The sequence below is a fragment of the Gymnoscopelus microlampas genome (genome assembly GCF_963454915.1).
Source record: "Gymnoscopelus microlampas genome assembly, chromosome: 4".
NCBI lineage: Eukaryota > Metazoa > Chordata > Actinopteri > Myctophiformes > Myctophidae > Gymnoscopelus > Gymnoscopelus microlampas.
The window spans coordinates 21,355,564-21,371,936 of record NC_139941.1 but is presented as its reverse complement, the minus strand read 5'-3'; the positions used below and the strand labels follow the sequence as shown (position 1 = coordinate 21,371,936).

The window sequence follows — 16,373 nt, the reverse complement described above, 5'->3', positions numbered from 1 at the left end:
TTGACCTATGAACAGTGTAGAGTATTAGTATCAGCAGAAATACCGTTAATACTAACATAATGAATGATGTACTGTAGGCCTCTTTGTTATGTGCTAAACGGTGTTGTCTTTCCCTCGAAGGCACTGCTCCCTGGCTGTGATAAATGCACTGGCCAATATCGCAGCCAACCTGCAGGTGGAGCCACTGGTGGACGAGCTGATGGTGAACCTGCTGGAATTGTTTGTCCAGCTGGGCCTGGAAGGAAAGCGGGCCAGTGAGAGGGCCTCAGACAAAGGCCCGGCCCTTAAGGTATACTGTAGTACACTGGTTCTTTGGACCCATGTTAATAGGGAATTATTGATAGTTAGAAACCAAATGGACCCTTTTCAGCTCTGTAACTGAGTGTACAAATGAACTTGGTTCCATTTGTAGCTGGGAGTCTTTGAAATGAAAAAACAATGCTGTAGCATTACATGCATCCATGCATGTACTACTGCATGTCATTTCTGATTCCTCGTCTTTCTTTATGTAATCTCTCAGGCATCAAGCAGTGCTGGAAACCTTGGTGTCCTCATCCCAGTCATTGCTGTGGTAAGTAGGTCTTACCCCTCGCCCCCTAAAACGCTATTTTTGTACAAGTGCTTGGTGTTGAAATACAACACTGTTAGAAAATCTACAGGAGAATCCGAGTGGTTAATGGTGAATCTGGGCTCTTAGTTATTATTTAACTCCATGGACAAATATTTACCCTCCCCGCTGGTGTACACAGCATCGGTGTCATTGGGTTGCAGATTTTTTTCTTTTTTGTAAAGTTTTTATTAGATACATTGTATGACGACACATTTCTATAGTAACATTAGTTCTGTGCATAATGTTTACAGATGAGTATTCATTGCAGATTTAAATCAGTTGAATGATGAAAATAGTATTTCCATCATCAAAAGGCCAAGTACACAAATCTTGTTCTTTCAGAATATCTGTAACAAAACAAATGGTTGTTCTAGTGGATCTTAACCTCTTTCTCTCCTCGCATTTATATTACATATATATTACATTGATTACAGAGTCACATTGTAACATAAGTGCCCTTGCAGGCACGAAAGATCAGGATTTTAGTATACTGGGCTCATAGCTAGAGATGGAACATTAACAGATAGCAAATAAGAAGCATTTTTGGACTCACTCAGCCAAACATTTACAGAGACTTTTTCTACGTAAAGCAGACAAAGTATTCATGAAAAGTCCTTAGACATAAAAGTGCATGTGATGATGATACATTTCCAAACTGCACCTGTTGAGTTGAGTATGTAAAACAATTTTACCGTGGCACTTTAGAACCAAAGCTGAAGACCTGCATGAAGCATAGAATTTGCGGGGACTATTAGGGGTGTATTAGCTGGACTCCTGGATAGGCTTGTCCCAATTATTACATAATAGCCTAATTTATTGAGATTACTGAGATAACTGCAGTCATTTTGCATATCGTTTCCATGTTGAAACGTTTTCATATATTTTCAAACATTTTCAAAAATATGGAAATAGCAGATCTGCGACCCGTTGTGAGCTTGTAGATCGGCGATTTCCACCATTAATGCTTTTTTGAAAGTATAAAGTTATTAAATATGTCAGTCATTTCTTTGTATATTTAGGTTATTTGTCATATCTGCCCTGAGACACTTCAAAGCCTAAAATCCAAACAGAAATGTAATTTCTATTCATATGATCCAGTGTTCAACGACATAAAGACAATTCAATTTTTCCCGCAATTATTTGTGTGGCATTTAATAATAATAAGTAATAATAATCGTGACAGCCCTACTGCTGGATACACTTTAGTTTTGCGTGGGGTTGGCCACCCGGCCCATGAAAACAAGGCACTCTGTGCGGTGCTCGTAGATGAGGAAGAGGAAGGGCCTGTCCACGATGAAGCGGATCTGAGAGGAGAGCGGCATGAAACCCACCTGGGTCAGAGCCGCAGCCTCCGTCCCCTCCTCGTTCACTGTGATGGTCCCCTGGTGTTTCAGCTGGATGGGGGACAACACAAGATGGAACATTATGGGGAGACATGTTTGATTGATTGAAGTACACATGATGAGATGGACAAGGTGTCCATCGATGGTTGTGAACGACCCACTGACTTTCTGTATTTACGTTCTCTTCACATTTGAATTGGTTAGGGTTTAGTGAGAGAATGGTTGATTTAGAGTTTCAATACATACCAAATTGATGGCGATCTTTTCCGAGGTTATCCCAGTGAAGTCACCATTCTGCTCAAACAGGTCTGTCAGACCCATCTCCTTCAGATTGTCAATGAGGTTATAATTCTGCTCCAATTTAAATTTGGGGAACACCACTTCACGAGTCCTAGCAGAGGAAGAGACAGAATTGGACAAAATCTAATATGATTTTTTTTTTTTATGATATACCAAATACCTTAATATTGATATTGTGGAGATGACTATTGGTGCTTTCACAAAAATATTAACACAATGTGATCACCAGTATTACATTGATATATTGCCAAGCCTTAAGTCAGAATGTCTGTCTATTTTAGATCTGTTAATGCCATGGACTCTAAATCTCAGTTATACCATACCATCTTCATGGAGCTGCTTCACCATGGAACCTTCTGTCAAAAATGTTGTAATATATGTGGTCATACAAGTTCAGTACAGAGTGTCCTGCTGACCTGTTTGTCATGTTGTTTAGCCACTTGTTTACCACAGTGGGGGAGATCTCCTGCTCCAATTTTCTCATGTTGGAGATTTTCCTGGGCAGGGCGATGAGCATGCTGATGTTTCCTGTGTACGGGAGCTGAGATCAAGACAGTTTATTTTACTGTATACCGATCGTATCTGTTGGCTAGAAATCTGCATCTGAAAGACGGGACTCTTCGCAATATACTCGGAATACATACAATGGTCTACCAACAGTTGAGATCACCCACCTGCAGGATGTCACACTCTAGTTCGTGGTCGGCCGCAGCCATGTAGTTTCCCTTGTTGGTCATCATTGGCACGCGTACGTTTGTCCTCTCGTTTACACGGAAGTTGCGGTAGTAAGTCATTTCTTTGGGGAACTTCTGCTCCCATGTACCTGTTTCATGAAAGTAAGGGACATTAGATGTTCTGTGAGTAACCAAACAAACAAATGACTGGTCTATTGATAGATGTTCTGTGAGTAACCAAACAAACAAATGACTAGTGATGACTGACTGTTTCCTGTTTTGAATAGTTTATTTTTTTTTGTCTGCTATAAGAAAAATGCAACGACAAAAAACTCAATACTGGTCCACTTTCCAACTTGTGCTTACCTTTGAAGTACAGATAGTTGAGCAGCATCAGCACCATGTTTGGGTCCACACTCTTCAGTGGCTCCTTGATCAGTCCTTTGGTCAGCCTTAGGATACGACTGTTGGCCTTGGTCAGAAAGGCGGGGTCTCCGAAGTCCACCGACTGTGGCTCAGCAAAATAGTAAGTCTTTGTGTCCGCACGGAAAGAATCTTTCAGCGTGACCTCTTTCTTCACGTAGAGATCGTTCACTGAGCGCAGTGTGTAGCCAAAGTTCCTCCGGAAGAGACGGTGCGTCAGCTTTCTGAAAAGCTTGTGCACAGTCGTGTTGTCATAGTGATGGCTGGCATTGACAAAATCGGCGAATCCCATAGATTTGTAGAGCTGGTCATGGGTTCTTGGCCCTGCCCCCAACGACATCATCGCCATAGCGATAGAGATGCCCGCTGGGGCCAGCAGGATGTTGTCAGTCTGGTTGACCTGGTTACGGAGGCTGCGGTACAGGCTAAAACCAAAGCGGGCGTTGATGATGTTGATTCGCTGGAGCCGTGAGCGGCCGTGGAACAGCCGTAGGAGTCTGGCACGGCGGATCTTGGGGTCCGAGGGCTCAGCAAATATGTCGATTTCCGGGGCCGGGGTGGCAATCTCATCTATTGTATCACCTTCTCTGAAAAACAGTTGCATGATTGTATCAACCACTTGTATGCTACATTTAAACAGTACTATGAAGTTTTATAATAATGTTTTAAGATGCTGCATATTAGTGGTGCATAAATTATCCAATATGCAGTACATTAGATATTAACTTAGTTATGTATTTTATCCTGTAACTTACTTATCGTCATCGATGTCCTCATTCAAAAACATATCAAAATCAATATAGTCTTCATCCTCAAAGCCGTCAAAGGGAAGGTCATTGGTCACAGTGTTATCTTTATGGAAGTCCAAGGGGATGGCCTCCATGTCAAGGCCTCTGGGGTCCGGGTCAGCATCAGGCTCAGTAAAGTGAGTGGCCAGGTCTTTTATACCAGCTAAGGCTGGGCTGACCAGGAGGCACAACATATAGGAGACTTTGATGAGCCACATCCTGAAAGGAGATGGGCAAGAACAGAGGCTGAATCAGGCAAAACAGAGTAACTGGGCCTCAGTGGAAATGACTAGCTTGATGATATATATCTCAAATTTGGTACATTTTTGGTTTTGAACCCAAAATTGCATGATACATAGACAGACTGTTGGAAAAGTAAGATTTCTGACGATGATACTCCAGGAAGAGCGACAAGTTCTGTCTCTCTCTAACATTTAGCATTTGGTAGCATATCCCTTGCTTGCAATAACTGCATTAAGCCTGCTACCCATTGATATAACCAAATTGTTAAATTATTTTTTGTGGCACTTTCCTGGCTTTTACTACAGCCTGTTTATCCTCCCCCCTTAAATCTTTCTTCACGAGGTGAAATGCATGCTCAATTGCGTTAAGGTCTGGTGATTGACTTGGCCAATGAAAAACTTTCCACTTTTCACCATATTGAAGTCCTTTGTTGTGTTGCCAGTGTGTTTTGGGTCTTTGTTTCTCCATGAGCTACAGTCAGACAGATAAAATGTTTTGTAGACTTGAATTAATTTGGCTTCAGATGAGCCTGTATGCTCTTTATACAAACTTTGGCCTTTCCATCACTTTGGTAGAGGTTAATCTTGGTCACATCGATCCATAAAACCAGAACTTTTGTGGCTTATAGTATAGGCTTGATATTGCTACTCTCTAAGTCTTCTGCGAACGCTTGATTAAGATACCTTCACGGTTCACCCCTGCCCTGTGGAGATTTTTGTGATGTCACTGACTGATGTTTTGGGGGTATTCTTCACAGCTCTCACAATGTTTCTGTGAACAACTTCTGTTGTTGTCCTTGGTCGACCTATTCGATGTCTGCTGCTTAGTACGTCAGCAGCTGCTTTCTTTTTCAGGACATTCCAGGTTGTTGTACAAGCTATGCTTGTGCAATGGCTCTGATCGATTTCCCCTCTTTTCTAAGCTTCAAAGTGGCTTGTTTTTCTCCTAAAGGCAGCCCCCTGGTCTTCACGTTGGTTTATGTTTTCTAACACAAATACAGTCTAAACAGGCTAAAACCAAGAGTAGACATTAAGAACTATTTATTGTTTAATCAATTGGACACATCTGGGCAGCAAGAAACACATGTTAGTCACATGTTCTGGTACTTTTGCTCACCAAAAAATGTATTGGGTGATCTGATATAAAAGCTGATATACCCTAAATTGCTAACATAAACTAGATACAAAAAAATACCAGGAATTAGAAGCTGAAATTCAGATCTGTCATTTCATGCACATCTTTTAACCTCAAATTTGGTTGTCTTTCAGCTTACAGCAAGACAAAGGAATTGACCTTACTCCAGTACTTTTAGATGGGACTGTATATACTGTATATATTATGTGAAATGGCTTACCTTGTGGTTGTTGTGTGTAGGCAGGAAATGTTGTATTGGTTCTGTGTGCAGGTCTATGAGCAAGGAGTTGAGCATAACAACTGAACTTTGATGCAAGCTCCTCCTGAACAAATAGGCCAGATCAAACAACGGACAAAAAGTGCTGTGACTAACTGAAAACTTGAACTCTTCCCAAATCACTTCATCCCTCCAGAATATTTGTTTTGGTTCATTGTCAAAAGTCTGTAGTTTTTGATCAATATATTTTTGGTATATTTTCACATACAGCCCATAAATATTGTAGTTTGTGTAATGTTCTTGATTGTTGTTTCACTCTTCTTATGGAATCTCATTGTGCAGATGGAGATTTGAAGATAGCTTGATTGTTCACCTTGCTGCTTCTCCTTTTTCCCCAATCCACAGCTGACCAGACGCCTTCCGCCAATCAAAGAGGCCAAGCCCCGCCTCCAGAAGCTGTTCCGTGACTTCTGGTTGTACTCTGTGGTCATGGGCTTTGCGGTAGAGGGAAGTGGTAAGCCATCTTATTGCATTCCTCGGTTGTAACAATCCAATGTCTCACCCCAATTTCTTTGGCCCAAGGACCCCTTAGCTGAGAAAGAGATGAAGCAGGGACCCCCCACTACATATTGTATAAGACTGTGTTGCAGATTAAACTTTTTCATACATTTCATAGATAGTTCGATTCATGCTAATGTGTATTTTCAGATAGTTAACCTTTTAAACCCTCAATATTTAGTCAACTTGACCGTTGGCTCTGTACTTGGTCTGTTCTTTTTCCCTTTACACCAACTCTCAGAAAATAGCCGATCTAAAAGCTCACAACGACCTCGCAGCGCGAGCTCGTAGAGCTTGTAGATCTGCTATTTTTGGCTAGAATGTTCCCTATCACACAAAGATTTGACGGACCCCCTGTAGTAACTCTGAGGACCCCCTAGGGGTCACAGACCCCCTGTTGAAGACCCCTGGTTTAGATAAACGGTGAACCTGAGATAATTTACATTGTATCGAAAATAAAGTGGGTTAGAGACACCTTTTAATGTACATATTGATGCTTTATGTTAAGCCTAATTTATACATTGTCATACGGCCATATTGCTTGCCCAAAAGAAAAGATTTTCTGAAATGTCTGACCTTGAAAATCTGTTATTTTCAGCAGCATGAGGTATAAATTAGGATTTAGGCTTCATCATTTGTGTGATAAGGAGTTTTTCTCCCTGTTTGTTTGTTTGTGTGTGTGCATGCACGCACTGCGTGTGTGCGTACATGCGTGCATTTGTTTTTGTGCGTCTGTCTGTTAGGACTGTGGCCAGAGGAGTGGTATGAGGGAGTTTGTGAGATTGCTACCACGTCTCCCCTACTCACCTTCCCCAGTGGAGAGCCTCTACGCTCAGAGCTGCAGTATAACTCGGCCCTGAAGAATGACACAGTCACACCGGTACACACACACACACACACGCACACACACACACACAGGGTTAATTTTGACAGCTAATATGTGCTTGTGTCGCAGGAATTCATTAACAAAGAAAAACTGTCTTTTTACTAACAAAATATAATTAAAAAAGTAAATGTTGCAAAAAAGAACGACCCCATGGATGGATGGGTCTCTCAGGTCCTCCTTGGAGAAGATTACAGTCAGGAAGTTCAAGTTGGACAGTCCTATGTGCACCCACTGCTTCCAGCGCTGCTCGATCTGGAAACCCCCATTTGGGTCACTGCAATCTAGGAACCCCTCGCCAACTGACAAGGAACAGTGACCTCTGCTGTTTGACACTATGTCAGTTATCTGTTCTTGAGAGATTAGGGTCACTGTAATATTTGGGGGGCAGTTGTTAAAAAGGCCTTTCACTGTGTCCATATTTGTTGATATCAGGTTGCTATTGTTACCCGATACTTGGAGGCCAGTCTGACGTCATGGACCTCCATGTTTTGGCAAGACTGACGTGGTACTCCATATTTGGACGACTGCATATTTAGGCAAGACTGACATAGAACTCCATATTTGGGCATGGTTGACAGTGATGTGTCACAGCAATTCAGCTTAAAAGCACATTCAGAGTGTGAGAGACACTGTTGACAGGATACCGAACGATCATTCACAAGCATTATTTGCTGTTCATCATCACCTCGCTATCCCCGACTCCTTTTTGTGTCTTTGGGAGTGAATACCTGCATTGAGGCATCAATATGTCTGCTCTGTATGCTTCTGCTCGGCTGCTGAGGAGTGCAGTGAGGACTCAGATGGTCCCCAGGGCCAATTTAACAGAAAAACCTGCAAAGGACAAAGTTCCTGCTGTGGAACAGGCCTTTGTGTTGACAGTCATGTTTGCCACCATACTTGGTCCCTCTGGGTGGATATTGGCTAATCTGGAGAATTACAAGAAGAAAGAGTAAAATGAAGAGACAAACAAGAGGAAAGAGTTGCAGAAGAAGACAAGAGGTCCGAGGAGATGGAAGAAAAGAGAGAATTGAGTATCATGGGGAACTAAAAAAGCTTGTTTCACATCAAGAATATGTTGCATCACCTCCCCCTCTCTTTCCAGCCTTTCACTGTCTTCTATGCGAAAAGTGAGAATGAAATCAGTTCCACAGCCCTTTTCTCTCTGTTCAGATGTCTGACTATGTACACCTATCAACCACCTTCTAACAAATGTACAGTACCATTCGAAAATAAATAAAAACAAAAAAAAGAACCATTTACTGCCTGCAACAGCTAGATAGAATCCCTGTTCTACATTACCTTCCTTCCGGTGGCATGTCCAGTCTTTTCTGACTGGGGTGGCCCAAGCAGCATGAAGTATGAATTACCACCAAGTTCTTTCTGTGCCGGAAATTCAATGATATGTGGAAATTCAATCCAGGGACCTTTTCCTGGAAGACGGTTGAGCCTAAGGGGGAATGGCCCTTGTTGTATTTCTTGGATGTGCTGTTGAATGGTGGGAGATCACCATGTTGGACGATACACAGATGAACTGTACTTCTTAGACTGAAGACCTAGTCTAAACATATTATGCAAGCTAACTACCATCTGAAGCAGTAGGGACTCCCACACAGCATCAGGTGTGAACTTGCAGCCATGACTACAGCTACTGAAACTAGAACCAGGAGACCTGGTACTGCCAGACCCCTAGTGGTTGGAATCTGAATGGCCGGGCTTCGCATGACGTGTGTCCCTTCTATGTCCCTTCTATGACGAAAGGGGGACAGACTTTTTTGGCTGGGGCCGGGGGACAAAGTGACATACCATGTATGGACAAAACAGATACAAAGCCTCATGTAAGCCCGACCCCTTGGGTCTGGCAACAAGACCAGGAGACCTGGTTCTGCCAGACCCAGAATAAATTCCCTTTTATGCCCATGTATGGACGAAAGGGGGACGAAAGTCAGAGGTCCCTTTTATGCCCATGTATGGACGAAAGGGGGACAGACTTTTATGCCCATGTATGGACGAAAGGGGGACAGACCGAGTTATGCCCTTGTATGGACGAAATGGACCGAGTATGCCCATGTATGGACGAAATGGGGACGGACAAAGCCTCATGTAGGCCGACCCCTTTGGTCTGGCAAAAATAACATGGACCACAAAAAAGAAACCGCAAAGTATGTGAAGATCTCAGGATCCACAAAGAAACGGAGACCACTGTTCTCACTGACCAGCAGTGAAAACAGAGACGTGCTACAGTACAGCCAATGAGAGCACAGGACAGGTGGAAACTGTGTGAATCAAAAACCGTGACTAAGATGGATGAGCTCCTGGTGCGTGTTAAACACGACACAGAGACCAGGAATACATTTAACTGATCACGATCCCTTCTTTTCCTGCAGTGAGCCTAACTTGATTCATGATTAATAATTGTACAGTATCGCTAAAGTTACACAAATCATTATCATTGACCCATATGGTCTTAAAAATTCTAATGAAGAGACAAATTAACGAATAGAGCAAAAAGTCTTAATTCGCGTAAAAAATAAACAAAGGAACAAATTAAAGTCTGTCCGTCCAGTCAAGTAAAACAAACATGATAGACAATAAGCAATATAGGATGAAAAGACATTCAGTGTGCTGGAATAAAAATAATAAAAAGAAAATATTGCACTTCTGCATATTGCATCTTTATTTTGCGTCCTGGTGAAATATCTTTTAGTGTGTGATCCCTGTCACCGACCAGTCATGCAACCTAGTAAGACACCCGATTTCAAGACAGAGTTGTGTAGTGTGAACTGCACAGCGATTTGACGACTTTGAAAGTCGTGCAGTGTGCGAGGCATTAGGGCTAAATAAGACTGTGTTACTCCATCCTTTAGTATTTAAAACATTTCCGAGATAAACCGTCTCATGCACTAACAAGTTAGCCTGCAAAAAAAAGGCCTTGGCAGATTAGTCTGGCCAAGCTCGGTTGTGGTTGGCTTTCGCTGCCCCTGAAGTTGTGGGGCACCAATCAGGGCCCAGTATGCAAATATGGGGCAGGTTTATCACCAGAGGCATTTTTTTAATCTGCCCCTTGGAAATGCAGGTTCCACAGAGACTCCAGAGACTGTGCATGAGTCTGAATACAAAACTGGTTATATATTTGGTATTTTCTTCAATTAAGCCTGTATTTTTGTTGTTTTTGGATTCATCATTCACTATGAATGTTGTGACACAAGCAAACATTCTACATGAATTCAAGGCTGCATCTTTTCTATTGTAGAGGAAACCTTGATGTGCTTTCTGTTTCTGGCCCCAAGGCGGAGCTGAGTGAGCTACGATCTACCATCATCAACCTCTTGGATCCGTCCCCTGAGAGCTCTGCGCTCATCAATAAGCTGGACTTTGCCATGTCCACATACCTGCTGTCAGTCTACAGATTAGAATATATGAGGTACAACGTGTGGCTTCTTTTTAGCAACTTAAGCTCTATTTTATACTTCGTTGTATGACGCTCGAATGGGTGACCTGAAGAATTTCTTTACCTCCTGGTCCCTCCTTTCAGGATGCTCCGTTCCAACGACCCCGACCGGTTCCAGGTCATGTTCCGATACTTTGAAGACAAAGCCATTCAAAAGGACAAGTCTGGTGAGTTTGTGTTCTCTTCATACAGTACACCATACTGTCAGTTGTGGAGTACATTTACTCAAGTACTTAAAGGAATATTTCACTTTCAAATAAAATAAACATAAAAAAATATATAAATAATGGAACAATCACGGCCCATTACTCATTATAATGTCCTAATGAGTAAGTTGGCCGTAATTGTTCCATTACTTTTTAAATGTATTTGTTATAAATTTATATACCACTATATAAATATATTATACCACTGCATACTGTCCTTCTCGATGTCTGTTTGTTCACTCATTTTGTTTTCTCATGTTGACAACAATGACCAGGCATGATGCAGTGTGTTATTTCTGTCGGGGACAAGGTGTTTGATGTCTTCCTGCAAATGATGGCTGAGAAGGTAGGAGTTACGCATTGTACACTGCTAATTCATGAGGGTTAATATTAACTCTGAAAGTGTAAAAATGTACCCATAAGGGTTCACCAATCTGTAGTTTTTATCTGTTAATACCATTGTATACATAGTATACATACCACAGTGCATTTTTTGCGTCTTTCAGCCCAAAACCAAAGAGCACGAGGAGGAGCTGGAACGGCACGCACAGTTTCTATTGGTCAACTTTAACCACACCCACAAAAGGATCCGCAGAGTTGCGGACAAATACTTGTCTGGTTTGGCCGAGACGTAAGTATTTCTGACCCTCCAGAAAACCTGTCAGCTTAGGGCTGGGCGATGTGACTTCATATCAATATCACAATTATTTCAATCTTTTTCCTCGATTGCGATTAACAATATTTTAAAAAATATATTGTGAAAATAGCAGCTCTACAAGCTCACGACACATCAAGGTGTGGCGTGCTGTGCTCTATAAATAAGACGATTTTAAACTTGGTTCTTTGATTAACCTACATAAGCAAGATTAAGTCGATTATTGGTTTCGATATATTTTTGGTTAATTGCCCAGACCATCAGCTTCACTTACAGATGAGTTTTTTTGTCCTGGTATTTGACTGTTCATCCATATCTACGTATGTCTGTTAGTTTCCCCCACCTGCTGTGGAGTGGTCGTGTGTTGAAGACCATGTTGGACATCCTGCAGACACTCTCTCTGTCACTCAGTGCCGTAAGTATGAGAAGTGACACCAACACCAAATAAAGAAGCATTGTGACCGGAGAGATGTTGGTTAGAATCTCCATAACGGATGCAGGCTCCCATCTCTGTGGAGTTGCTCAGTAGAGGAGTGAATATTTGAGCATGAAGCTGAGCTTTACAAAGGAAGAATTTAGGCTCATTGAAGTTCTCGTAAGAAAGATATATATAAAGTTTTGCACTGAAGTAACAAAAGGGGAGATTGCATAGTTTTGTATTTGGGGATTTTGTTTTACTTTATATATCTAAGTCAAACTAGTCTGGGAGTCTTCGGCTTGGATCCTGGACAACAGGGGCGCGGCCACTGAGTTCTGATTCAAATCAACAGCCAATGAAGAAAAAGGGGCGGGATCCACATGCAGTGGGTGTTGCATCTAAAAAAGGATCGACGGGAAGCAATTTCCCCATTGTTGTGTACTGCTGTTTGCCTCTCGTCTGACTTTTTAGACGAGTTGCACAGCTCTCAGACCGGTAAGAGGCGTGTCTGCTCAGATTCTGAGCGTAAATTACATCCCGCCCACAAATACCAGGGCTCTGGCCCAGAAGTTCCTCGCCAGAGCTGGCGAAAACTTCTGGGAACTCAGATTAAAGTCAAACTAAACTATAACCATGCACTGAACATATTTTCCACTTGTTTAGGACATCCACAAGGACCAACCTTACTATGACATTCTAGACACTCCCTACAGGATCACTGTCCCAGATACATATGAGCTCAGAGAGGTGAGTTTGGACTTCACTTACACTCGTGACCACAAGAGGGCACCACCAGACTGCTGTTTTACACATTATTAAGAACATTTCCCTTTTGAAACAATTTCATTGATGTAATGTATAATTTGTGGTCTTAACCTTTCCATGTTGTCACCTAGAAGTAAGTGAGTATTTGATGTTTTTTTTTAATTTTAAATAGCCCCTAAATAGTTTCCTATATTCCCTAATTAATCAACTTCTGTAGGTATTCAATGAAAGTCATTAACCCATTCAGTCCGGGAACGCATCTACAAATGTCTTCTAACAGGTTTCTGAAAAACCTATGTTGCTATATCAGTGGTGCTCAAACGTTTTCATTTCAAGGACCTCCAAAATTATATGTATTCCCCATCTCAAAATATTTAGTCCTAGGGACCCCCAGAAGCAAAGTTTAGAGTTACAAATGTTTGCTTTAAAAAAATGATATTCAAAGATTTGCAGATCTAAGCTCATGAGCTGTATATATGCTATTTTTGAATAGCCAAAGTATAAAATAATCGTTATAGCTAAACTAAAAAATGACACAGATGCGTTCCCGGATTGAATGGGTTAAGCTAAATTTGATTATCATCTAAACGTGTCTGAATCTTATTGAGTCCTTTCTGTGTAGATCTTGTAGTTTGCAGGAGTAAAAAGATATTGAATGTTACTTGACACCAGTTATTTTCTCTCCTTTCAGAGCATAGTGAAGGACTTTGCTGCTCGCTGTGGTGAAATCCTGAAAGAGGCGATGAAATGGGCCCCCTCTGTCACCAAGTCCCACCTGCAGGTCAGCTTAATTGAATTGACCTCTAGTGCAGTGGTTCTCAAACGTTTTAATGTCAAGGACCCCCATAACTCTCAGAGTCTGTATGAGCCTATTTGGAACCCCTTCAAGGTACCCTGAGGGTCCCTGGACCTCACTTTGAGAACCACTGCTCTAGTGCATTTACCCCACTTGGTACAGTTCGGTTGGGCGAGTGTGAATGGACGAGTCAAACTTGGGTGTGCACCAAAACACCCACACAGACCCCTTTGAGAAGGTGGTCTCGAATAGGGTCTTTTTTCCATTTACTGAAAAGTAATGGTTTTGGACATACAAGGTTTCCACCTAACAGCAACGGTATATAATTCTTCCCGCGTGTGTGTGTGTGTGCGCAGGAGTACTTGAACAAGCATCAGAACTGGGTTTCAGGTCTGTCCCAGCACACAGGCCTCGCCATGGCCACAGAGAGCATTCTACACTTCGCTGGCTACAACAGACAGAGTACCACACTAGGCGTGAGTCACACACACACACGCACGCGTGCATGAATGCACACAGGTAGGCGTGCGCACTCACTCACGTACACACACACACACACACACACACACACACACACACACACACACACACACACACACACACACACACACACACACACACACACACACACACACACACACACACACACACACACACACACACTCTCTCTCTCCCTCTCTTTCTCTCTGTTACATTGTTTGTGATGGTACTGCTGTTGGATTGCACAGACCAGCTGATACTAATGCAGCTAGCTTTAGATGAGAAACGTCACCTCAAAACAAATTATTTTTTTCTCAGATGTCAACTAGCCTAAATGCTAGGTTACACAGTTAACATTTGTCATTTTCGTGAAAGTATTCATAGAATTATAAGCATTAACAGCCAATTTGTCAATGGCACATATTGATACAACATATTTTGCAGACACTGAGGGCACTGAGTTACAGTACAATTTCCATTCATACTTAGTACATTAAAACTATTTGTCACGTTTGTTAGTGAAATGCAGAGGCTGCAAAGGACAGCGTAAATGATGTCCTCTAACTTAACAGAAGAACTGACCTGTCCTACCTAGTTGATTGTCGGCGTCCAGATTTATTGCTTATTAACCTTTGTCCAGCACTGATAGTTGTTCAACATAACATTTAATGTGCCGTCTAGTTGCTTTGTCAAAGCCACGCAGTCTTAATAACACTAAGCATAAGTGTCTTGTTCTTTATGTTCTTCATGTGCCTTTAAGTACATTGTTTTTCAGTATTTCATTTTGTATGTATTATTTATGTAGCACCAGTATGGTTTCTACTGTTTGTCCACATGTGCATGCATTAGCCTACTAGTCTATGTGACATTATTTTGCTTGCTATTGCATTTTATATGTTTTTTGGCCTGCATTCTGTTGTATACATCCTTTTCATTTGCTTCATTTGTTGTATTTTGTCTTTATTAAAACTGCAACGAACTGCCTACCTGGTTGCTTGGCTGGTTTACGGATTTGCTGGTTACCTGGTTACTTACCTGCAATGGACTGGTGGGTTGGTTGGCTGGTTGCCCATTTGGCTAACTGGTTATGCTGGTGGCCTCCTCCGTCCTTGGGGCCAACTGTGTAGGCTGCTTTTCCTCAGGTTGGTCAGCACTCCATCACAACGAGACGACACCTTCAACATAGAACAACAAACAGTGTTACACCTGATTTATACTTAGTTGCGCACCGCTGTCTTGCACCAAAAATAGAAGATCTGCAAGCTCACAACGTGTCGTACTGCATTGTGAGCTTGTAGATCGGCTATTTTTGGACACATTGCACAACCAAGTATAAATCAGGCTTTACAGTGCACCCTGTTGTCTTACTTCCTGACCTGGTGAATCTGCGTCTCTGCTCTAAGTGGGCTCTAACCTGTGTTCTCATCTAGACCACCCAGCTAACTGAGAGACCATCCTGCGTGAAGAAGGACTACTCCAACTTCATGGCTTCCCTCAACTTACGGAACCGCTACACTGGAGAGGTGATGTCTATTGTTGAAGGTCATGGTGATAATTACATGAGTAGCTTTCTGAAGGGCCGAACATGGGCATTTTTACCTGCTGAGTCGCAAGCACTAATTCCGAGAGAACTAGTGTGGATTGCATAGTGTGCAATTACTGTAAGTGCAAAAGTGCCATTAGAAACCACTGTTTCACATTGTATGTATTTGATTTGATGAATTAAGACCTAAATATCTGTATATGACATGGTAAATACAGCATGAGCATATAACACATTTATTTCAATTATTTCACAGTATTTCCTGTTAATTCCCCATAATTCCCATTCATTCCCATGGACAGTTTCCATCATGAATATTCCAAGAATTTTGAATATTCCCAGAAAACCCTAATCTGGCCTCAAAATACCATTACATTTAGAGCTGCATATTCCTGATGAATATGTATGTTTATAGCTACTGTGTGTGTGTGTGTGTGTGTGTGTGTGTGTGTGTGTGTGTGTGTGTGTGTGTGTGTGTGTGTGTGTGTGTGTGTGTGTGTGTGTGTGTGTGTGTGTGTGTGTGTGTGTGTGTGTGTGTGTGTGTGTGTGTGTGTGTGTGTGTGTGTGTGTGTGTGTGCGCGTCTGTCTGTGTGTGTGTGTGTGTGTGATGTTTAGGTGGCTGGTATGATCCAGTTCTCCCAGGCGACCCACAGCAAGGCAGACCTGACCAAGCTGATGGTCCATATGACGACTGATGCTCTGGAAAGGAAAGACCCAGAATCCTTCACTCAGGCCATGTTCAAGATGGCTGCCCTGCTAATCAGTACCAAAGGTAAGCACCATTTTATGTATTACACGTTCCCCTCGTCCTTCTTTATTCCATGTCCACCAGTTTCATGCCACAGCTACAATATGGGGATGATCACACCGAGATGCGTTGCTACAA

General features: G+C 42.1%; 2 protein-coding genes across 2 annotated transcripts in view; one reads left to right on the top strand and one right to left on the bottom strand.

Moving 5' to 3' along the window:
* The window catches only part of pi4kab (phosphatidylinositol 4-kinase, catalytic, alpha b), a 46,790-nt gene that overhangs the window by 12,262 nt on the left and 18,155 nt on the right, over nucleotides 1–16,373 (top strand). The window contains exons 18-31 of the mRNA XM_084056183.1: nucleotides 121–289; nucleotides 521–571; nucleotides 6,138–6,246; nucleotides 7,034–7,170; nucleotides 10,464–10,597; nucleotides 10,709–10,791; nucleotides 11,106–11,176; nucleotides 11,337–11,461; nucleotides 11,819–11,900; nucleotides 12,567–12,650; nucleotides 13,360–13,449; nucleotides 13,821–13,940; nucleotides 15,375–15,467; nucleotides 16,103–16,259. Of these exons, the coding sequence (XP_083912309.1) occupies nucleotides 121–289; nucleotides 521–571; nucleotides 6,138–6,246; nucleotides 7,034–7,170; nucleotides 10,464–10,597; nucleotides 10,709–10,791; nucleotides 11,106–11,176; nucleotides 11,337–11,461; nucleotides 11,819–11,900; nucleotides 12,567–12,650; nucleotides 13,360–13,449; nucleotides 13,821–13,940; nucleotides 15,375–15,467; nucleotides 16,103–16,259 (1,505 nt within the window). The remainder of the gene's footprint in view (nucleotides 1–120; nucleotides 290–520; nucleotides 572–6,137; nucleotides 6,247–7,033; nucleotides 7,171–10,463; nucleotides 10,598–10,708; nucleotides 10,792–11,105; nucleotides 11,177–11,336; nucleotides 11,462–11,818; nucleotides 11,901–12,566; nucleotides 12,651–13,359; nucleotides 13,450–13,820; nucleotides 13,941–15,374; nucleotides 15,468–16,102; nucleotides 16,260–16,373) is intronic.
* Nucleotides 930–5,787, bottom strand: serpind1 (serpin peptidase inhibitor, clade D (heparin cofactor), member 1). Its single transcript, XM_084054815.1, has 7 exons — nucleotides 5,736–5,787; nucleotides 4,106–4,357; nucleotides 3,294–3,937; nucleotides 2,928–3,076; nucleotides 2,670–2,794; nucleotides 2,200–2,344; nucleotides 930–2,004 (listed from the first exon to the last, which is right to left on the bottom strand). Exons 2-7 carry the CDS (start codon nucleotides 4,354–4,356, stop codon nucleotides 1,813–1,815), a joined length of 1,506 nt encoding a protein of 501 aa, XP_083910941.1. The 5' UTR covers nucleotide 4,357; nucleotides 5,736–5,787; the 3' UTR covers nucleotides 930–1,812.